Raw genomic sequence first — 23,737 nt, 5'->3', positions numbered from 1 at the left:
AAGAATTTAAAAAAAAAAAAAAACTGTCCAAAGCTGCCAGGTGTGTGTGGGTGATTTTTTTTATTTTTGATCTAAATTTCTTTTTAACCCAATAATTATTAAAAATAGTTATATTTAGGCTCCTGTTCTGTTTGAGTGGTCTGTCATTAACCCCGTTGATCACATTTTAATCGTGATGCATAATAAATCAAATTAGGGAAAGCTTACTTTTTAGGTTATACAGAACTTTCAGGTTCACCCTGTTTCTTTTATGTTTCAGGACAAATTTTAATAGCACATCCTGCCATGTTCTTAATGTCATGTCGGGGGTGCACTGAAACAAAAATAATAACTTTGAGAGGACACTCAACCTTAACCAAGGCTACTCTACCTAACCAAGAAATGTTATATTTGGTCAATTTCTCCAGGTCTTTTTTTATTTATTCCACAGTGGAGGGTAATTTGCCTTAAAAATGTTTTCTCCACAGTGAGTATTTCTAAATATTTTAAAGATTCCTTTTCCCATTTAAATTCATGGAGCTGAGCACCGTTTTTGATCTTTTTGGGAATATTAATTTCTAAAATTTCAGATTTATCATTTATTTTGAAACCTGATACCTGCCTAAATTTCAAAGTCAATTGTTCTGTAATTTTTAATTGAGTCTTCTGGATCCTGAAAATATAAGAAGTCATCATCAGCATACAGAGCTATTTTGTGTTCTAATTCAGAAAGTGATTTGATACCCTTTACCAAGGGGCAGTTTTTCACATTTATTGCAAATGGCTCTATTGCCAAACCAAACGGGGGCATAATGGGCAACCCTGTCCCTTACTGTTACATAAATTAAAAGGGGATTAATGACCACTAACCACAGCAGAAACTCAGGGTTGAGTATAAAGAGCTGATATGTCCCTATAAAACTTATTTCCAAAACCAAACCATACCAAATTCTGCCTGAGGTACTCCCATTCCAGTCATTCAAAGGCTTTCTCAGCATCCAAAGGAAGCATCACTCAAGAAGATTACTAGAATTAACATTACAGATCAAATTCAGAGTTCATCTGCTATTACCAGATAAATGCCTGCCAGCAGCAAACTCAAATTGGTCAGGGTGAACACATTTGGACAATATGATTTTCAGTTTGCTTGCTAAGTTCTTGGCATAAGTTTTAACATCCATGTTAATTAGGAATAGGTCTGTATGTTGTGCAGTTGGTAAGATCTCTTCCTTCAGGAGTGACCACAATTTTTGCCTCTTTCTAGGAATCTGGAATCTTGTTTCCTTGCAATAGACCACTGAACGATTCAGTTATAACAGGGACCAGCACTTGCTTTAGCGCTCTGTAATACTCCCCAGAAAACCCATCAGGACCTGGTGCTTTATTGGATTTTAAATTCTCAGTTACAACTTCAACTTCCTTAGCAGTAATTTACCTATCAAGACCTTCCTCTGGCAGTGAAAGTAGTTTCACTCTTCTCAAATGTCTATAAATTTAGGCTTTGGATGTTCTGAAGGGTACAAAGATTGGAAAACGTTTTAGTGATCTGTTTAATGCCTTTTTATTTCTAACCAGGATGGCTGGCTGATTATTTGTTAATTTTTCTGGCTAAAAACATATCTTTATTGTCCTTTTCATAATTTGATATATCTGTTTGCTTAGTCTTACATGTTTGTAACAGGTGAATCTTCCCTCTTATCATATTTTTTTCTATACACTCCTTTAGTACCTGTAGATTCATGTCTACCTTGCAAAACAGAAAGTTCTTTAACCAAACTCTTTCAAGAGCTCTTATCCTTTTGAGATATAATGCTTCAATTATAAGGATCCTCCTCATTACTGCCTTTTCAGCACCCCAGAGAACATTTTTGATCTCTTCCATATAATTTTGTTCTATATATCTGAAAAATTTCCTTCAGCTTTTGAATTCTGAGGGAGTCCTATCACAAAGCTATATTCAACCACCAGGCCCTTTGTTTTTTCACTGTCTCAGGCCATATCTACACTACAAAATTAAGTCGACCTAACTTTCATCAGCATACAGCCACTTACATGTGTCTACATTTTGCTGCTTGCGTCAGAGGTGTGCGTACTCACCAGGAGTGCTTGTATCAATTGTACTGTCAGTGTGGGGGCATTGTGGGACAGCCCCTGAAAGCCAGTAATCAACATAAGCAACAGCGTCTACACTGACACACTGTAGACCGAATTACATCAATCTTGACTTTTTCCTGCTCGTGGAGATGGAGTTATACCAAGTCAGCCTAGCAGGGCAGTTATATCCATAGGAGCAAAATTTTAGTGTAGACACATCCACAATTAGGTCGACGTAAGCTGCCTTACATTGATTTAACTGTGTAGTGCAGAGCAGGTCTCAGTCTTTTAATCTAATATATTATGCAGGGACTTGTCAGACCAAGTAATAACTTCCAGATCAGCTTTTTTGACCAAATTAGCCAAGGTCCTAGAAATAAAAATCACATCTATCCTGGAATAAGATCCATGAGTAGAAGAATGTGTAGACCCTGACATCTGGATTCATTTACCACCAGATGCCCATGAGATCCTCTTTTTGTTTGTGATGCAACAAATTTGCTCTTCCTCCTCCTGATCACCTGCTGTGTCCATTTGATTGATCCAGAGTGGGGTTAAGCATCTCATTAAAATCTCCCCTAGAATAAAGTCCCTTTCCCTAAAACTTCTTAAAACCCTAAAAAAACAAACAAACCCAAAACAAAGCTCTCCCTGATTGAGAATATACACATTGGCTAATGTGAGAAGTTTACCTTTCAAGGACCCCTTAATTAAAATATATCTGCCCTCTGTCTCTGAGTTGTGCAGAAACAACAAAAGAAGTGTTTAGCGAAGAGTATTGCCACCTCTCTTCTGTTAGATTACCCTGGAGAGAGACAATGACTGCGTCCAAGAAGTATTTAGGTATTATCATTTTTCTTCAAATGTGTTTCCTGAAGATACTGGGGAAATCCTTTTTCAGTGAGCAGAATACCCTTTTCCTTTTTGTTGGATTGTTCACCCCTTTAACAGTAACAGTCATGACATTAATAAACTCGCCCATGAATTCAGGTCTGTTCTTGTCTATTATATTACCATTGGTTAAAAGCAGTGAGCCCTCTTAGCCAGGCCTCCATTACATTTGTGCCTCTTTAAACATGACATTTTAGATGGTTCCTATCATATAGCAATTTTAAAACTCCAACAAATACTGCTTTTCCTTTTTTAAGCATCTATATTGCTGTACCTGATCTGGAGTCTGATTTACTGTAAATTTTTTAATTGAGCCGACATTTTTATTAATCTTTCTATTAAAACATAACAATATTTAACACCTGCTTGTTTCTTATCCTGTTTCTGTATCTGTGCATTTCCCATTGTTGCCTGGTCCCCTCTGGTAGTGAGTGTCTGGGTTATACTTCCTTTATTGGCATTTTAGTTCCCTGCTGGAGGGGGGTTTCTCTTGAGAACTAATCTGTACGTAATCTTATCAAACATCTTTATAATATTGCGGCTTATGAGATTATTTATACCATCGCTGAGTTCACTTATTCTTAAAATTTTCCACCATAGATGACCCTTCTCCAATTAACATAAATGTTGGAATGTTTGTGATAATTCTGACTTCAAACTTTCTTCAGTAGGGGAGATCTGAGTCTCTTGATATTTTGTTGTTAACTTTGTTTATAATATAAATCACATTAAATTAACTAAATATTATACCTCTGAAGTATATATTACCCACAGAGTTAAATATCCTGTCAGCTAAAGTTTTAATCCTTAAGATCATTGTTTAGAAAACTCTTTACTTGTTGATTTTACCTAGATTTTACCTGCTACTCTTCCAGCCAGTGATCTCTCCGCTTCCATATTACATTCTCTATTAATCAGATATTAGATCAAGAGTCTTTATTTGAGAAGAGTAACTATGTTCTGGCAACTGGAAAATGTTTCCTTAGCCCTCAACAGAACAAATAGTTGTTCAAAGTTTCTCTTCTCATTGGGTGCCTTTGTTAAATGCTATTCTAGGTTGTTAGCTTCTTGAGCTAGTCAAGACCACTTGACTTTGGAGTTTCTCCTTCATTGGTGGAGTAGGAGGCTTGGAGAGGCTTGTTAGCAGCCAGCTACCAAGTGGGATGCTCCCAAGTCCATCTCATGTTGTAAATTGGACTCCTTCATGCTCTAGTCATATTATTGGCAGACTACTCACTCGAGTGGCTACATAAAGATAATAAGAAAAGGAGTACTTGTGGCACCTTAGAGACTAACAAATTTATTTGAGATAATAGTCTCCTAACTTACTGCTTGCTATGTTAAGGTCTGATGTAAAGGTCAGGTCTGGGGAGAAAATGAACTGCTAGTTTCCCTTCAGATTATCGTCCCATCCCAATCTTTCTTGAATCTGTGCAACATGGTAGCAGTGTTCTGAATGAGTGTCTAGTTCCTGGCTCTAGGAGCCTTCAGATGTTCCTTGATAATCCAGCAAAGTTGTCTTAGGTTGATCAATTTGTTGGAAGAGCTGAAAAAGATTGATGAACTTTGTATCACTTGCAAGTCAATGTTTATAATTTAGCATATTATTTAAAATATATCTATACATAAAGGGAAATTTGTTACTTAAATAAAAAACCCCTCCCCTGGGAGCATGGAGAGATATTGCTCTTCATTATGGTATGATTGGAATGAACTTTAAAAGCTGGTTTGAACTAGCAATGAGCATGTAATTATGGAGCAGCTGCAGCACAACCCATCCCACTGATGCCTTAACCTGGCAGCTGTGTATGTGTAAACTCAAATTACCACAACTCTTCCACTAAAATGGGATTAGTCATTCTCCTGGGAAATGGGGTTTGATGTTTTTAAAATGACTAGGATGGTCTTAATGAAGACAGAAGCTTGTGTACCACATTGGTTGGCAGATTGCCTGCAGCGATTGGTTTAAGGCTTCGAGCGCTGCCTAGTCTAGCATTATTGTCACTGTATTATCCTATTACTTTTAGTCATATCTAAATAGCTGGAGATACTGACAAAGAGGCCCGAAGGGCCATAAACCCCTACTTTGCCTGCTGTTTTCTTCTCCATACCTGCTGTGGATAGACAGCTGGACACAGGTGGTATTGAAATAACCTTTTAGTTGTTTATTTGTTTAAACTCTAGTGACTTGTAAGCCATCTAAGTAAATTATCAAGTCAGTACTTTTCTATCTGAAGCTCTGCAGTAAATGTAACAAGTAGATTAAGTGATGACTTGCCTCGTATTCTACAAACCGGAGCTCTATTTTTGTCAAATATGAGACTCCATTGTTCTAGCGTACGCAAGAGAGAATTGTTCGTGTGGCTGAGATAAAAGTGAGAGGCTATTGGTGTCATGGGACACCGCCAGTACCAGGTCGAGTAACTGAGAATGCCGACCAGGGAAATAACCCACTTCCTTCCCTGACGAAACAAGGGATGCACCCCACCCATGTACTTATTCTCTACTTACTTGGACTCTTAATACATTCCATGGGTGGCATACCTGAGCCCACTTATCCACTGATGCTTTAAAAACTCCCACACCTCAATCTGGATCGGTGCTGGTTGTGATATGTATGTACCTTGGGAACCTTGTAACCGATACGTGCAATCCCCCATAACCCAAGCCCGACCCCAGGTGTACAGTACCTTCCCTCTTAACTTGTGTAAATTTGATTTTAAACATAACTTTAATATTTTTAAAGCTAACACAGATTTCTGAAACATTTTATTAGCTTATCCTGCAGTAGAATTAACATTAATTTGAATATAGCTCTAACTGTATCAGGAGCAAACGCCTCCTACTTCTAAACATATTTTAAAGTCAATCTTTATTTACACAACTGATCTCTAAATGAAGCTTTTGAATTGTATTTGATGGGAGTTAGGAACTGTACAAATAATGATGGACAATAATGGAAATAGTGACAGGCTGAAAGACCTTCACTAATAGAAAGCTTTTTCTTTTAATTTCTGGCACTATTTGGGCAAGCTGAGTGGTATCTTCTGTCATGAAAATCAAATAGTTTATAAGGACGCAATGTGCGAGTGTGTCTGATTATATAGGTAAAGGGGACTATTTCGTTAAAAAGTTTGGAGTTTTGGCTCCAAATTTCGGTTCTATTTCTTGTTTTTATTTAATAAAAAGCTTTCAAACTTTTATAAATAGAAATAATGTATTTGTTTGGGTTTAATTATTTCCCAGTTTGAAACGCAAACATTAGAGCGCAGGGATAAGAAAAGTGACTCCGACTATTACTGTTTTTATTGTTCAAACTGAGTGAAGTGAAGAAAATGAGTAGGTGACAGTAAACTAGTCTTTTTGTGCTTTCAACTTCACTAATCTGTGGTGGCACAGGTAACCATTTGTCATTTTAACTATTATTTTTAAGCAGCCATGACCTCTGAATACTTTAGATTGACTAAAAGAAAAGGAGTACTTGTGGCACCTTAGAGACTAACCAATTTATTTGAGCATAAGCTTTCGTGAGCTACAGCTCACTTCATCGGATGCTCAAATAAATTGGTTAGTCTCTAAGGTGCCACAAGTACTCCTTTTCTTTTTGCGAATACAGACTAACACGGCTGTTACTCTGAAACCTTTAGATTAACTGACTGTCTCTCATTGACATGCACAGCTTATTAAACCCTTCCCTTGGCCATAAACACAAGCAATGGAGGTTGAGGCAATTGCTTGATGTCTAGCTTAGCTTCATGATCTAGTCTCCTCCTTTGCTTTCAGCAGCAGGGCAACTCCCAGTTCAAGTTTTAATTTCCCCTTTTTCTCCTCCTAGACCCCTGTCCCACAGGGGGGCCTAGAGGAGAAGACCCTGCTATTGTTGGGGCCCTGTGGTGAGTTTCTTGCTTGGCGAATTGCAAACTCATTCTTGATTACATTAACAGATGATATGGGACTGAATTTCTTCATTGTGGTAACCTCTAGATCTATACCTGGAAAGAACCATTAAAATGAACGTGCAACATCTTGTCAGCCTTAAAAGCTTAACTTTTAGTAGCAGCAAATTTCATTTAAAGGCTTGTAAACATTAATGAGCCTCTATAGTCTGAAATCACCAATTTTCTGTTTTTTCCCTTTATCAATAAAACTTAAGCCTGGGGTCACAACCCCAGATAAAATGGAACATTGTCACTACAAGTGGCATATTGGATGAGATCCACATTAGAAATTGATCCCACGATCATGGTAATAGACTTTGTAATGTTGTGCATAAATTAAATACACTTAATTACCCATAAGAAGAAACTCTGAAACAGTTTTTCACCCTGGTTTTATTAAAATCCCCCTACCCCCTAAACAATCAGTCTGTAGCTGGTGACCATTGGTGTAGCTGGTGACCATTGGTGGAACCAGCCAGTGACCAGGCTGGTTCCACTGATTACTTTGTGCATCTTGCTCACTTAAAGTAGGTCGTTTGTGCCATTGTCATGCATTATCACTGCCACACTTAGCAAGAGGACTGAAATATCAAAATATTTTGCCTCGCAGTTTATTGAAGCAGAACTTGGTGTAGATCTGATGTCTAAATCCAACATGTGAGGCTTTTCTAAGCACACTATTTCTATATAACTTTAATGTGGTTTTTTTTTTCCTTCTTGAAGCTGTGGAGTGGAATGCCATGGCCAGTTCCTCGGACAGCGAAGATGACAGTTTCATGGCTGTGGACCCAGAAGAAGCAGTGGTGGAAGGGACAATGGAGCAAGACGATGAGCCGCATGCTGAGCTGGAGGTTGAGGAGACCAGGCATAACCGATCAATGTTGGAGCTGCCAGAAGAGGTTTTAGAATATATCCTGTCCTTCCTTTCACCATACCAGGAGCACAAAACCGCTGCCCTTGTCTGCAAACAGTGGTATCGCCTCATCAAAGGTACAAACAGCAGCAGTGAGATCTTTTATCCTTTCATTTGAGGAAAGATCTATTAGTTTTCCTGTCTAGTCTTTTTGCCTTGTTTTTAAAATTCATCTCTCACTGTTGCTTGCCCTTCCCTCCACACGTTAATCTGGATGCTGCAGCGTCTTGTTGTGCTTACAGAATTAATGCTAGAAGAATAACTAAAGCTGTTTGCTTCATTCTGTGCAGATAGGGCTCGCAGGAAAGCACCACATAGTGAAGTCTCATCTACTAAAAAAAGTGGGGTGTTTGCTTATTGGCCCCACACCAATGTGGCAGACTCTGTCAAGATAAAACTAGTCAGCTGACTACTTCTGTAGTACTCCCAGGTATTGGTGTATGCATTGTTGCCCACCTTGCATTCAGATCCCTCTCTTCCATTCACTGTAGCACTTTATTCGTTCCTGGGCTCCCTGTCTAATGTGGCTGCACATATTGCTGCATAACTGTGGTCCAGAATCTCAGCCTTTGCGTGAAAAGAGAATTAAATCATTGGCTTTTGTGGTTTTGAAGATAAACTTCATAATATGAACTGCATGTAAACTGATGTAGTAATATCTGCCTGTGTCTGCAGATCGCCTGGAACATTAGCCCTATGGTATGAGCTACTCCTATTTACCTCAATGTAATACTAGTTTCAAAGCATAATAGGGATGTTTGAAATATCAGCATTCTTTCAGCGGTGCTCATTGTAGAAGAATCAGAATAGAATCTCAGGGTTGGAAGGGACCTCAGGAGGTCATCTAGTCCCACCCCCTGCTCAAAGCAGGGCCAATCCCCAATTTTTGCCCCAGATCCCTAGATGGCCCCCTCAAGGATTGAACTCACAGCCCTAGGTTTAGCAGGCCAATGCTCAAACCACTGAGCTATCCCTTCCCCGAAAGAAGCATTCATCAAAGGTGCTTTATCATTCTTGGATGTACAGGCAGATACTGGACAAGTCCCCTGCTCTGCCACATGCTTCGTGTGTGACCTTATGCAAGGCATTTAGTCTCTCGGGGCCTTAGCTCCCACTCTGTAAAATGTGGATAATAGCACTGCCCTGGCTGACAAGGGTGTTGGGAGGAGAAATACTTTGATGAATGCTTCTTTCGGGGAAGGGATAGCTCAGTGGTTTGAGCATTGGCCTGCTAAACCTAGGGTTGTGAGTTCAATCCTTGAGGGGGCCATCTAGGGATCTGGGGCAAAAATTGGGGATTGGCCCTGCTTTGAGCAGGGGGTGGGACTAGATGACCTCCTGAGGTCCCTTCCAACCCTGAGGCATTCAGATGCTGCAGCAATAGGTGCCCTATAAAGTACAATGAATTAGGTAGACCTTCCCCCAAATTTAAAATACCTCCTCCCACCCCACTCTCCTGCTGTGGGAGTGGGGTGGGAGGAGGTATTTTTTCATGCTTTATGTGTATAAAAAGATCTTCTACACTTTCCACAGTACGCATCCGATGAAGTGAGCTGTAGCTCACGAAAGCTTATGCTCAAATAAATTGGTTAGTCTCTAAGGTGCCACAAGTACTCCTTTTCTTTTTGCGAATACAGACTAACATGGCTGTTACTCTGAAACCTGTCATTAATGAGAATCATCCTTTCTTTAAGAAAATAACTAAAAAGTTCAAGTACAAAACAAGATGAAAATTAATGATTTCGATCAAGGTTTCCTGCTTGATATTTAAATTGCCTTGATTTGCCCCAGGCTGGACTGGATACATGCACAGAATCCTACAATGCCGTTATGTTTTCAAAACAAAAATATGCAGCACAGTAAGTTGAGGGCAGTGCAAGATAAATGGGAATTAATATCAAGCAGTAAATACTGTATTGATGGTATTGGATTTGATTAGGGCTGAATGCTGTCAGGGGAGAGAGGCCTGAATTATAAAAGGCAAACTTGTCTTATAGGACACAGGGTATTTTTACTTTCATTGCATTTTTTCCCTGGTCACACTTGTGGGATGTGTCTTAAGCCTGCAGTTGCCATCAGTGTCCGTTTGTTAAATGACCTGTGCTGTATTCTCTGAGCAGGGAGTTCTGCACCTTCTCCCACGTTATCTGGCAGTTTGAGAATGTTGCCTGCTTGGTCTCCTGGAGGTGAGGGCCATTGAAATGCAGAGGTTTTCTCTCTCTCTCTGCCTGGAAGCGGTGTGTCACCACCTGGTATTTCTGGAAAATATCTAACTTGCAGGTAAAGCACAAATCCCCATCTCAATTTAAAAGATTTTGAGTGGATGGGGAGGACACATTGCTGCGATTCTCCCTCAGCTTACTTTTACCCCCTTTAAAACAATCACAACAAAAATAACTGCACTGGTCATCCCGATTCTCATTAGTTTGTTTTATTGCTGTCCCAAACTCTTCATCTGTGTCTTTTTTTTTTTAATTTATTTTTTTTAGGCTGTCTACACTGCCGCTTTCAGCGCTAACACTTTAGTTGTTCAGGGGTGTGAAAAAACACCCCCCACGAGCGACAAAAGTTTTAGCGCTGAAAAGCGTCAGTCAGTATAGACAGCACTTTATCGCTGAGAGACATGCTCCCGGTGTTAAAGCTGCCACCCCTCGCTTGGGGTGGTTATTTTTCATCATCCGGAGAGCTCTCCCCCGGTGATAAAGCGTGACTACACTGCCCACGTCACAGCGTTTCCAAGGCAGTGTGCTGTCACATGGGCAGTGTAGACATACCATAAGATTAAGCCCTTTGGGGCAGGGGTTTTCGGTCTCTGGAGCTCTGTGTGCTGGCCGCTGTAGTATGCAGATTGGAGTTTAATAATAATGTGAAAAACTTACTGCTGGCTTTTTGCTGGCTGGAAAAATGAAGTAGGTAGGTGTTGAGACAGAAATACCTGAGTTTCTCGTCTTGGCTCTGTGGGGAGCCTGGAAGTCACTTTGTGCAGTCTTCTTTTGTAAAATGGAATTGGTACTTGTCTACCTCATTGGAAGGTCGAGAATGGATGTTTGCTGAGTTCTTTGAACATGTAAAGCTCTATATCACGTCTAAGTATTCTCTCCCCTGCTCTGAGTTTGACAGGTCATAGTTCAGATGGAGCACTTCTGAAATTGAGCAATGCAAAATTCTTTCAGCTCATCAAGTTATGGGAGGTAACAAACACTTCTCCAGCACTCCTAAAGCAGCACAGCGTTCAGCCCCTCATCTGAAACTCACCCTCTGCTGCTATGTGATGTGCAGTCACCTGCTTGCTTGTTCTTGCAGTTACCATGGCTTCAAGGTATAAAGGAGAAGACTGAAATGAAGTAGAAATGAGTGATTCACCCGAAAAAAGAATGTGGGAGAGGCACACTGTGTACAGCAGGGATGAGTGGCTTTAGGCAGCATACATATGCGTGACTAGTTAGTCTTTAATGCTGGGAGTGTGGTGGGGGAGTTGTTGTTTAGCAGGTATGTCATTTTAGCAGCTACTATTGACTAAAGCAAACGTAGTTGCTCACCTGTACCCTACAGTCCAGAGAGGGTCACTTGAGGTAAATGCTGTTTGTTTTCTAATGCTTAATTTTTCTCTGCTTTGAAATCATATAATTCAGGTTACATTTCCAATGTGGCCTCCTGGGGACCAACTGCCCAGGGATGTAGTGCTTTAGTTTGAAATTTTCCTGCCACAAGTCACGAAGTATGATACTTAAGATTTTTTTGTTTTTTGGGTTTTTTTCCCAGCACAGGGCTTTCAGTAAGAATTTTTGGGAAAATCTCTTGTCAAGTTCTAGCATCTCCACTGTCATAGATTTCAAGGCTGGAAGGGACCATTGTCTAGTCTGACCTCCAAAAATGTCTAGAGCAGATCTTTTAGAAGAATATCCAGTCTTGATTTAAAAAATTCTGTGATGGAGAATCCACTGCAACCCTTGGTAAATTGTTCCAGTGGTTAATTACCCTCACTGTTAAAAAATTATACCTTCTTTCCAGTCTGAATTTGTCTAACTTCAATTTCCAGCCATTGGATTGTTATATATTTTTCTGCTGGATTGAAGAGCCCATTATCAAATATTGTTTCCCCTATTTAGGGGATAGTAAATTGTAAGTAAGCCACCCCTTAACCTTCTCTTCAAGATAGATTGAGCTGTTTGAGTCTGTCTATCATTAGAGGGCATGTTTTCCTATCCTTTAATCATTCTTGTGACTCTTCTCTGAATTCTCCAATTTATCAGTATCCTTCTGGACACCAGAGCAGGACTCAGTGTTCCAGCAATGGTTGCACAAGTGTCAAATACAGAGGTTAAAATAACCTCTCTCCTCCTACTCAAAATTCCCCTGTTTATGCATCCAAGGATCTCATTAACCCTTTAGACCACAGTATTGCACTGGGAGCTGATGTTCAGCTGATTATCCACCATGTCCATCAAATCTTTTTCAGACTCACTGCTTCCCAGAATAGAGTCCCCCATCCTGTAAATATGGCCTACATTCTTTGTTCCTAGATGTATACATTTACTTTTAGCTGTGTTAATACTTAAATGGTTTGCTTATGATCCAGATCACATTGTATCATTTATCATTTTCCCCCAATTTTTGTCATCCTCAAACTGTATCAGCGATTTTGTTTCTTCTTCGAGTGATTGCTCATGTGTATTCCCCAATAGATGTGCATGCTCGCCACGTGTGCTGGTGCCGGAAGTTTTTTCCCCTAGCAGTACCCGTAGGGGGAGTGCCCCAGCGACCCCTGGAGTGGTGCCTCCATGGCGCGGTATAAGGGGATCTGAACCCAACCCCCCCCCCCCCCCCCAGTTCCTTCTTGCCGCCAGTGAAGGTGCATCGGAACTACTCTGCTCCAGCTTTGCTGTAGCTCGGCCCCAGAACTGCCTTTTCGTTCAGTGTTAGTACCTGTAGTTAGCTGCTCGGTTAGTTCAGTTAGTTAGAGCGTCCAGACCGGGGCATGTCCCGTGCCCTGGATTTTAAGTCATGTGACACTTGTAGGTGATCTATGCCAAGGAGTGACTCACATGCAGACTGTTTACGCTTTTTGGGAGAAACCCATATCAGCAATCGTTGCAAGATTTTCAAGTCGTTCAAACGTCGGACCAAGAGGGAAGGAGACATTAGGCTCTGGACCATTCTGATGGAGCTGGCACTGATCCCGACTCCAGTGCGCCACTCCGAGCCAGCACCGGGCACCGCGAGCCTTCGACCGGTCGGCACCGCTCACCATCCACGGGGCACAAGAAGGCAAAAAAGACGACTCCTTCGCAGCAATATCGAGGAAAACCTGGGGCAGAAGCTAGACCCATGTCAGGCAGTCCTCGATCCCCTCAGGCTTCCAGGCCTCCGACTCGCGTAGAGTGGAGTAGCCCGGCCACTTTGGACCAGGTCTCCCCAGATGTCTGGATGCCCTCCATGCCGGAGGCCCTACAGGCAGACCGGGACGTCATGTCCATGCCGGTACCAGGAGCATCACTGATGTCGGTCCCACGCTGCAGGGACAAGCCACCACTGGGATCTCTGCAGTCGCCCCTGGCTCAGTACCGATCTCGGTCGAGGGAATGTTCCCAAAGCTGTTCGCTGCCCAGCGACCGTTCAGGGCAAAGTCCACGTGGATCGCCCTCAACTCCCACCAGACTGTCTGGTTGGGTGCCATCCGACCGAGACTCTTGGCACCGCTCCACTTCAAGGAGTGAGTACCGATGGGACCGAGGCAGATGTCGCCAGAGGCCCTTATCTTGGAGGGGTTACCGCAGCTGGTCATGGCATGGACGTCAACCCCGTTCCCGCTCAGAATCCCACTCTAAGACTCTGCCAAGGCATCGATCACCAGCATCTCGCTGTCATGGGTCCGTCCGTTGGAGCCAATCACAGAGGAGCTGCTATCGACGGTACCAGTCCTCCACGTTGAGATCGTGGTCCCGTGGTCGGCGTTGCTCCTAGCACCACTGCTTCTCCTGGTCCCAGGACAGCAGCAGGCCGTTCATCAGCCTGGCCTCCACTAATAGACGTCCCTCCATGGGCTAGGCCAGCCAGGCCGAGCAACTGGGCCCACTGGTGCCGCAGCAAGTGCAGGGCTCTGGGCCCTGTGGCCGGCCCAGTGGTACCAGTGGGCACCGTGGCCCCTGACACAGCCCCGGTGGGGGTTCGCTCGGTAGCTGGAGCCTCAGAGGCATCATCGGCCTCCATCTCCAGACCTCCAAGGAAGGAGTCGGTGGGATGTACACCTTCGGTACCATACCCAGAGACCAACCAAGTGGTGGACCCTCCGGTGCTGGCGGACACCCAAGGAACGGCACTGGTCTCCGCGGCCTCCCCGGATGAGGCGATTATGGCCTCGCTCCATTCAGTCACGCAGGAAGACTTTAGGGCCCATCAGGAACTCCTAAAAAGGGTGACATCAAGCCTCCACCTCCAGGTAGAGGCGATGGAGGAGCCCTCGGACTCCCTGTTTAATGTGCTGTTCTCTTCGGCATTGGGCAGGGTAGCCTTGCCTCTCCATGAAGGGGTGGCAAAAATTTCAAATGTTCTGTGGCAAATGCCGGCCTCTTTGGCCCCCACCTCCAGGAGGGCGGAACACAAGTACTTTGTGCCCACCAAGGGACATGAGTGCTTATACACACACCCGGCGCCCAACTCCCTGGTGGTCGAGTCGGTCAACCACAGGGAACAGCAGGGCCAGCCAACCCCTACCCCGAAAAATAAAGATTCACGAAGGCTGGACTCTTTCGGAAGAAAAGTTTATTCATCTTCGAGCTCCCAGTCACAAGTGGCAAACCACCAGGCTCTCCTGGGCTGGTATGAATTGAATCTGTGGGGCTCCCTTCTCAAGGTCGAGGACTCCCTCAAGGAGCATGATAGGAAGGAGTTCAAGGCGCTGGTGGAGGAAGGTACAGTGGCTGCCAGGGCAATCCTGCAAGTGGCTTTGGATGCGGTGGACACGTGGTTTCCATAAGAAGGGCGTCGTGGCCCCTGCTGTCCGGGCTGTCCAGTGCGGCGCAGGCCGCCATGCAGGATCTACCGTTTGATGGCAAAGCTCTGTTTGCGGAACAAATGGATACAAAGCTGCATGGTATAAAGAACTCCCTCATGACCCTCCAGACTCCGGGTCTCTATGTCCTGGCTCTGGCTAAATTTAAATTTAAGCCGCAGCAGACTCCCGCTCAGGCCTCCACCCAAAATACAAGGCCACCTATAAGAAGGCATGGGACTATAAAAGGCTCCCTCAGAGGCAGTCGAGGCTGGCCCCACAACCCAGGTCCGCCAAGGGCAAACAGGCGGGGAAAAGGCGATTTTGATGGGACGCTTGGGGGTGCCCTGCCAGTCCTCCTCAGGGATCCACCCTCAATAAAGCTCCAGTTCAAAGACAAGGGGTTCTACTCCCGCTATTTCCTTACTCTGAAGGCCAAAGAGGGGCTCAGGCCTATCCTGGACCTGTGAGATCTGAATCAGTTCATGGTGAAGCTCAAGTTCCGCATGGTCTCCCTGGCTTCCATCATCCCCTACCTGGATCCCGGGGACTGGTACGCTGCCTTCGATCTGCAGGACACGTACTTCCACGTTCACATATTCGAGGGGCACAGACGCCTCCTCCGTTTTGTGGTGGGGCAGAATCACTACCAATTTACGGTTCTTCCGTGTGGCCTATCCACTGCCCCCAGGGTATTTACAAAATGTATGTCAGTGGTAGTGGCCTACCTCAGGTGCCAGGGGGTCCAGATTTTTCCCTATCTGGATGATTGGCTGGTCAAGGGCAGCTCCTGGTCGCAGGTGAGGGATCATATGTTAGTCCCAGTTCAATGCATGGAGTTTATCCTGGACGATCCTGGACACCTTGTCGGCCACAGCTTTTCTCCCACCGGACAGGTTCGAGACCGTGAAGGGGCTCATCAACACTGTCACAAGGTTCCCAGTGACAACAGCCAGAGTGTGCCCCCAGCTCTTGGGTCACATATCAGCGTGCACGTACGCGGTCCGCCACGCCAGACTGCAAATGAGGCCCCTCCAGCTCTGGCTGACCTTGGAGTTCTCCCAGGCCAGGGACAGAATGGACAAGGTCCTCATCATGCTAGACTTGGTTATCTCCTCCCTACAGTGGTGGTCTGCCCCAAGCAACGTGATCCAAGGGGTCCCGTTCAGGGACAGGGCCCAGTCGCTGGAGCTGGTGTCTGATGCATCGGACCTGGGTTGGGGAGTTTATGGGGGGAATGTTCAGCGGGTGTCTGATTGCAGTGTAGACATACCCCCTGAGAGCATTGTGCCATGAAAGGTCACAGTACAAGCCTCCAACAGGAGTCTGGCTTGGCTGGATTTGGTGCATGGCGCCATGGTGAGAGACTGGGAATGCTGGTGCTGCCAGCCCAGTCTTGGAGGCCAAAGGCCTGCCCCTGTTGAACCGTGTGGGTCCTTGAGGCCTGGCACACTGAAGGGGTCACTCCCAGAAGACTGACTACAGTCTGGGGCATAGAGAGACTCCATGACAGTGGTGCATAACTGAAACTAGAATCCAGCTCTCAATGAGCTATTCTCTTGGTAGGTAAATCTGGTATTTGTTTGCTAATGTTAAGATTCTCTAAGAGCTATATCCTCTCCTCTTGTATCTGGCTTAAGTATCGTGGCTTGGTACAGGAGGTTTTGTGAATGCTGGCAGGAGCGAATGTTTCCAGGCCTTAGAATATCTGCCAGGATGCTCTGTGACAGCTACTGTAGCCCTGTGGCTTCAGTAGACACTTCTCCTTCCATTGGGGGCAATGTCTGGTGGATCCCCAGAGCCCCATCCCAAATCCCTCGGCATAAATCCGTACCCCACATACAGAACCTGCAGCTCTGGTTCTGGTCCTGCTCTGCATGGGGGCCTTTGTGGCCACAGGCAAAGAGGCTAAATCTCCCCCTTAGTAATGTGAGAAATGAACAGATTTTAATTATGGTATGTTCTAATAGGAATGTTTAATTGTAAATTTATTTTTAATGTTGCCAATAGCAGCCAACATGCTCAGAGACCTTATAAGGTATTGTGACTCCTCCAAAGGTTCATTTCAACGAACAGGCAGATGCTCATCTGGCAAAGAAGCAGTTGTGCACAGATGATATGTGGTGATTAGGACACAACAGGCTTGCATGGCAGCGTAGAACACCGGCATTGTTTATCTTAAAACACCTATTTTCTAATGCCCAAAAGTGTACTAAGCTCCTATTCACCACTAACGCAAAAAGATATTTATATACATCAGACATCTCTGGCATCCATCTCTCACCTGGTCTCTCCAGCGTCTGGCTCCAGCTGGCAGATGAAATGGTATTGCATTGTGGTTTGAGGGAGGTTCATTGGACCTGCCACTGTTAGACTTTGCTTCTTTATCAATACATTTGTCTCTTACCAGCCTGTATATCCTCCATGTTTTTCCTCTGCAGACACCCTCCTTAACTGTAGTCTAGGCGTTTAACACACTGACCCCAAACTTCCAAATTCTCACGGTCTTCAGCTGTTGAGCCCTCTGACCTATTTCTGACTCTAATTTAAGCACTTGCCTCTGAATCAGACTCATTTAGAACATGGTAATCTTACAGTGCTGGTAATTTACCCTAGCTAGCTGCAGGTTTTGATCAGGAGAGGATAACTGATGCAGACAATATGTGTACGTGATTAGATTGCACAAAGGGTTTATTCTGTCATCAACCTGTTGAAGTTGAGAGTGCTTAAAAACAGATATTGTGCAGATCACTTATAATTAGTTACCACCTTTGGGCACACTCACTGGCTTTGAGTTTTGTCCTCTCCCCTCTTGAATCCTCTGTGGGCCTGCACTAGAGCAGTTATAGTCCTTTTGTCAAACTGCAAGGACTTACCTTCTGATCACTAACCACCTTCTTACACCTTCCAGGCTGCTCCTCCATTACTAGCCTTATGACATCCATTAATTAAACTGTAATTATTAACCTTTTATCATTTTCTTTTCCGACCTGGTATTGCAAAAAGGAACAGCAGTCAAGTCTGCATGGCTTCTAGGAGAAATGGATATACTGTCATTTATTTCTGTGGCTCCCGTAGCCTTAGCATTTGCCATACTGAGTTGGACTATTTGTTCATCAAGACCAGTGACTTAACCCAGGCCTAATTTAGGCGTACTATGGGTTGTTTGTTTTCCTCCGGAAATTGTGCAATGCTGATCATGGAGGAACAACTCCTTCCTAGACTTGTGACGATAAATTTATGCCAGAAGCATACTCAAGTATTGTTTTCTCCCTTTTCTAGGTGTGGCACATCAGTGTTATCATGGCTTTATCAAGGCAGTCCAAGAGGGAAATATTCAATGGGAGAGTCGCACGTATCCCTATCCTGGAACCCCAATCACACAGCGCTTCTCACACAGTAAGTACCCATTTAGAAAGGAAATATGAACTCTGCTCACCCAGTAATTTAGCGTGTTCCACCCCTAGCAGCTGCTGTCATGTTTGCAGAGCATTTATAATGCAAGGTGTTTGTACTTTGAGCCAAGATGTAGCAGTAGTGCACATCCCTGTAATTGGGTAAAAGTTAAATGTATGTGTGCAATATGCTGTTCTGACAACACAAACAGTATACGAGTATAGATATGTATAAACCATTTGTTGTTGTTAACACTCTGATGTTAAGAGGAAAAGTGACTGAGTGACTTAGGAGCACAACTCCTATTGAAAGTCAGTGGGACATGTGCTCCTAAGGCATTTGGGAACTTTTGAAAACCCCACCCTTAGACTTAACTAATTTTCCTCTTTAATATTCAGTCCCTCTTAGCTTTCTGCAGTCAAAATGACAGAACCTTCACTCTAATGACTTGAGTGCAGTGACATTGGTAGAGCTAATGAATTGGAGCCTATACATGGCTGCTGGATTGGCATATGCGGGTTTCTGTAGTAGATAATGTTTACATATTTCTGCATTATTTGGAGGAGCTAAGCTATATTTTTCTTCATATAAAGCATGCAGGATTGCAGATTAGAGGTACTGAAGCAATCACATTTTGATATGGATCTGACCTGTTCATAGAAGCCAATGACTCAACTGATGCTGCTTAATTTAGGAGTGAATCTTTGCTTTCTGCTTCTGAAGTTCTGTAACAAAATTGAAAAATGTTCTCATGCGGGGACATAAATCAAATGACAATTCATTTGTATTCCAGTAGCTCCTAGAGGTTCTAGTCGTATTGTGCGAGGCAATTATAACACAAATTCAGTCCCTGTCTATATACATCTCTGGCTCTGGCTCCGCTGGAAGATGGCTCTCGAGGGAGCAGGATTTCATTGTAAAAAGGTAAACAAATATAAAGTGAGTGGTAGGATTCTGAGCATCATCAGTCATAACATTTTCATATTCCCAAGTAGTAATTTATTCAGTGAGTGATGCACAGCGCCTGCACACACCTACACCCCTCAGGTTTAAGTACCAGTGCTAGAAAACCACCTGAAGATGACTTGCACATTGTTCTTATGTCTTTCCCTCACCCGTCTGGCACTATTTTTACTAATTGCCTTTAGTAGCCAGGCTCAGGGGGCAGCCAGGGAATTGGATACAGATTTCTAGGTTTAGGGTGAAACTCGCCAAACCTAATAAAACCCCCTGCCAGAGCAAAATTTTGAGACTCTTTACTAAAAATAAGCTGTGGAAAATCCCTTAAATTTCCTCTTTTTCAGTGTTGAAAATTGTAGATGGGTCTGTTCTGGTATATTTCGGGGTGTAGACACGCACTGTGGCATCCTTCACCTAGGAAGTAAACGGATAGCAAGTTTGCTTCATGAAAAGGGATCTCAGCCAGGCTTGGTTGAAAATGCTGGAGAGAACTTTGGGTGAGAGAAGCTGTTAGGAGGATAACTTGGTAGTTAAGTTTAGGCTTTAGAATGCATGGTTGTGCCATTTTATACATAATCATTTGTTCCCATCTCTCTCTCTGCTTTTTATTTGAATCTCTATTCTTAAATTCCTTTGTTTTGTAACTGAGCTCAAGTGCTGTACATAATACAGGAGTGATGGTCTAAGGTAGAAGTGGTAAACTGTGGTACACTGTTCCTTTGGGAGCAGAGGATCTCTGTGTATCCAGTCATCAGGATCTGGATACCCCAGGGGGACACCTGAAAGGGACTTGGGGACTGGGGTGCATCTGTTGTCAACGTGACAGGCAAAGATGGCTGGTGTAGCCCAGAGGAGAATGTGGGTGGCTGACATGCTGGTTGTGCCTAGCTGATTAGGCAAGAGTCCCTCATGTTGGAGGCGGGTAGTAATAATGTGACTTTCAACCCTGGGTGCCCCGAGAAGTGTCACAGTAGTATCTGTTAAAACTCACATCCCACACACCAGTCTAACCCTCAGCGAGTTCAGAGAGTTTTTTAAATGATGCTTTGTATTCAGAAAAGCTGGTTCGAATTAAGTTGTTTGGTGCTGTCCTTAGTCAGATTTTTGGACAATGTCTCAGTGTGGGTGAAGAGACCTTTGGTTCTTGACTTCCATGTAATCAATTGTTCCATATTTTTGAAGATTCCTACATTAAAGCCTGGAAGGAAAAAATGCATTGTGTAGGTCTGATTTTTGCCAAGTGTATTATAAAACTCAAGCAATCTTTAGTCATACTGTTTTTGTCTTGATCAGAATAAATAAGAACCTATTATACAAATGTAGTACAATCTAAAAATATACAATTACAATAGAACAGTGACTCATCTAGTAAAACACAAGTGACTGATGCGGTCTCATAGCTACATCGAAAGGTCGTGGCAAACAGCAAAGGAATGGAATACGTTACGCCAGAAAAATTGATCCTTCAATGGAATATTTAGTTCTGCAGTGACGTCTAAATCCCGAATCTTTTTTCTCAGTAGTGAAGCATGTTACCAGAATACTGGCTAATCAAGTTATTTTAATTGGGAAAATTCTGAATAACTGTCAGCAGTCCAGATGGTTTGTTCACACCTGTACCAGGGCATGGGGAGAGAAAAACTCAGAAAAACATACCCATAGTGGTGGTTGCTTCAAGAGTGGTCAAATTGGCTTTCAGCCATATGGTGGCTTACTATAATAGGAACAAGACCAGCTGTGTCTTTTTCTTTGTACGTAACATTGTTAAATATGTTTCTGCCTGTTGGCTTTCAGTTGGGTTGAAAGCTTGGACTGAAGGTAGCAGGCAAATACAATTTTAATATATAAAGTAAAACCATGGGAATTTTTTCACTGAAAACATTGGGGTTGGGGGGCAAAGCAGAGGAATGCAGGATTTAGTTTCTTGAGGTCTGGAATAGTCTATACTGGCACTGACATATCAGTTTAAATCTATTCCTGCTTTTGATGTAGGTAGTGTAAACAGTTATTGTAGGGCCGGTGGTGCTGTTAATTTGCAGTCTTACCACCCATTGCTGTGGTGCTGTCAACTCTCTTAAGCTAAGCAAGGTCAGGCATGGATAAGAGAGCTCTAAGAAACCCCCAGGTGTTGGAGGGAGTAGTGCTGGTTATTTAGTGGATAGCATTATTTCCTCTGAGTCAGTACTGAACCACTGCTGCAGTGCGTTAGGAGCTCAGTGTACTATTGGGAAGGCAGCCTTTCATGAGAGATGGAAACTGATTTTGATGACTTAGGGTCATGAAAAACCCAGGGATGGTTTTCATAAGAGTAGGGGTTTAGCTTGGTGACTTCACTAAATTCTAACTCTAGTAACTGTGTTTTGCTTCCCTAAAGTGGTGGTGGTGGTATTCATTTCCTGTCCTAAACTGCAATGCCATGTCTGTGTACTATTAAATAGCTGCTGTATTGCTCCTCAGCAATTGCAGCACTTTGAGGGTGCGTGAAGGGATCTGTATAGAGAACCGGTACCAGTTTGTTATAGTGCTTTGGGACCCTTCACTGAGGAAGCCATTGTATATAAAGGGCTGTCCTTACACTCCAACAGTCAGGTCCACTAAGGAGACTTCACAAAGAATTTACAATATTTTCATTGGGAAGGTGGTGAGGAAATGCAAGTTGGATCTAAATAGAGCACATTTCTTTTCCTTCCTCTTAGGGTGAGACAGATAAACTTCTTTTATTTCTGACCTTTAAGGTAATTGCTGTACGCATACTCAGTTTTGATGCTCTTTGTTGTATTTAGTAAAGTTAACAAGTTGAGCACTTCCTTTGATCTGAAGGGTTTTATGTACTGAATCCAGCCTTCTCTGTAATAGTTGGCTGATCTTACGCTGGATCTCTTAAACTACTGTATAAGAAGCTGTGATATAGCATAGAAGTAATAGACAGAATTTAGAGAAAACACAAATGTTTAAAATAAGATAAATTTGAAATCAGTACTGTTGATCATCTCTCTAGGGTAGGTATTCAAATATAAAGGAGTGTTTTACAATGTTTTTGTTTTATTTATGATGATAGTGGTGATGGTGGATTTTAGGAGCACAAATCCTCTTGACTTTCAGTGGGACTTATGCTCCTAAATCTTAGTTGCTTTTGAAAAATCTACCCTTAGTTCTCAAATTCTCATGCCATCCGCCCAGCAAAAAGCTCTAAGTACAACTACTAGTGGACCACATTTTCCACCCTACTTCGTAGATTGATGCTGGCCCTTTAAATATGTACAACTGGAATTTTCAGTTGTACTGTCATTTTTACATAAATGGAGCTGCCTTCCTTTTCCAGAAGCTTTAAATGGTTTGCTAAAGAGGGGCAGGAAAGCACAGTTTAAATTATTTTGGTCTATGATTAAAATACATACTGTGTGGACGTCATGGTGCCTGTCTGGCTGGCTTGTTTTTAAAACCAAATAGAGGAGAAGAATGCTGCCACCTCCCTTCAAAAAATAATAAATTGGCTGCATTATGATGCTGCTTGAAAGTAGCAGTTGCCAAGAGTTTGGATTGGGGTGGAGGAAAGAGTTTCAATAACTCTTAACCTGCCACTATTAGCAAATGATTGGTTTGCAGTTTGGCAGGGAATCCATCAGGCAGCCTCTAATGCTTTTGTATTTTCCCATTATCTCTTTGTATATGAACAAGGTGAAGTTATACTTGTATTCGCGTCTATTGATTTAAATTCCACAAGATATGGGAGGCTAGAAATAGATCTAGTGGACTAATACCCTGCCCTTTCACCTGTAGAGACTGGGGTTCGAATATACATTGAGTCACTATGTGAAAATGAAATGTGGTGTTAGCCTAGTCCTTATCAGACATGTGCCTACATCACAAAACCACTGCAAAACCTGGCAGTCTCTGCTTAGGGAGAGGCCCAGGACGATAGCAAGCAGTGCTGCAAGTCAGCATCATGGTGAGCTGCCAGAGCTTGGAAAATAACACAGACACAATATAATGCAAGGATGGTGCACCATATCATCCACCCTAAAATCTATCCCAATACTAGTTCTGCTATTGGTAATTTAGGTTTGAGTGGGTGTGGTAGATGTTAAGCCCTTCCATTATGTGGCAATGGTATTCTGAGTAGGAGAAATAGGAAAAAATATTTGATAATACTCCCTGTCTTTGAACACGCTGTAAGCATGTATATGCCAAATGATCATGCTCTGCGTAAGATGTTGACTGGGACCATTGTCCTTGCGTGCTCTGTATCTGCAAATCCCCAGTTCCTGCTGTGTGGTCAGCTCATGCACTGGACTTTTCTGTAAAAGCCAAGGGCATTAGAGCTATTGGCCTTTCTGTGGGCTTTGAATAGAGGAAGCAGGTGATCTGAATGACAAGTCACAGGTCAGACAATGAGCCATTTCTGAAAGGAGGAGATGGGTTTCATTGCTTCCCCTGCTGAGTGGAGTTGTCAGTGGTTGAATGTACTGTTTTATTACATCTAATTCATTCAGACCTAGTGGCTCTCTTTGGTGGGATGAATATGACTGGTGTGCCTATGGGTGGGCTGTGTTTAAAAAAGGGTCATTGACACTA

At 43.1% G+C, this 23,737-nt stretch overlaps 1 protein-coding gene across 3 annotated transcripts in view; it reads left to right on the top strand.

Annotated features, from left to right (window-relative positions):
- The window catches only part of FBXO42 (F-box protein 42), a 103,128-nt gene that overhangs the window by 34,177 nt on the left and 45,214 nt on the right, over positions 1–23,737 (top strand). For 2 of the 3 annotated variants that reach the window (XM_084651549.1, XM_084651550.1), the window contains exons 2-3: positions 7,626–7,892; positions 18,089–18,205. In XM_084651549.1, coding sequence (XP_084507675.1) covers positions 7,643–7,892; positions 18,089–18,205 — 367 coding nt within the window. In that variant the 5' untranslated portion in view covers positions 7,626–7,642. Of the gene's footprint in view, positions 1–6,815; positions 6,858–7,625; positions 7,893–18,088; positions 18,206–23,737 lie in introns of those variants that run through there. The other variant, XM_084651551.1, reaches the window with a different exon arrangement.

Source organism: Lepidochelys olivacea (genome assembly GCF_965140295.1).
Source record: "Lepidochelys olivacea isolate rLepOli2 genome assembly, chromosome: 18".
In the NCBI taxonomy this organism is placed as follows: Eukaryota; Metazoa; Chordata; order Testudines; family Cheloniidae; genus Lepidochelys; species Lepidochelys olivacea.
The sequence above is the reverse complement of the archived record's forward strand: the minus strand, read 5'-3'. Positions and strand labels throughout refer to the sequence as shown.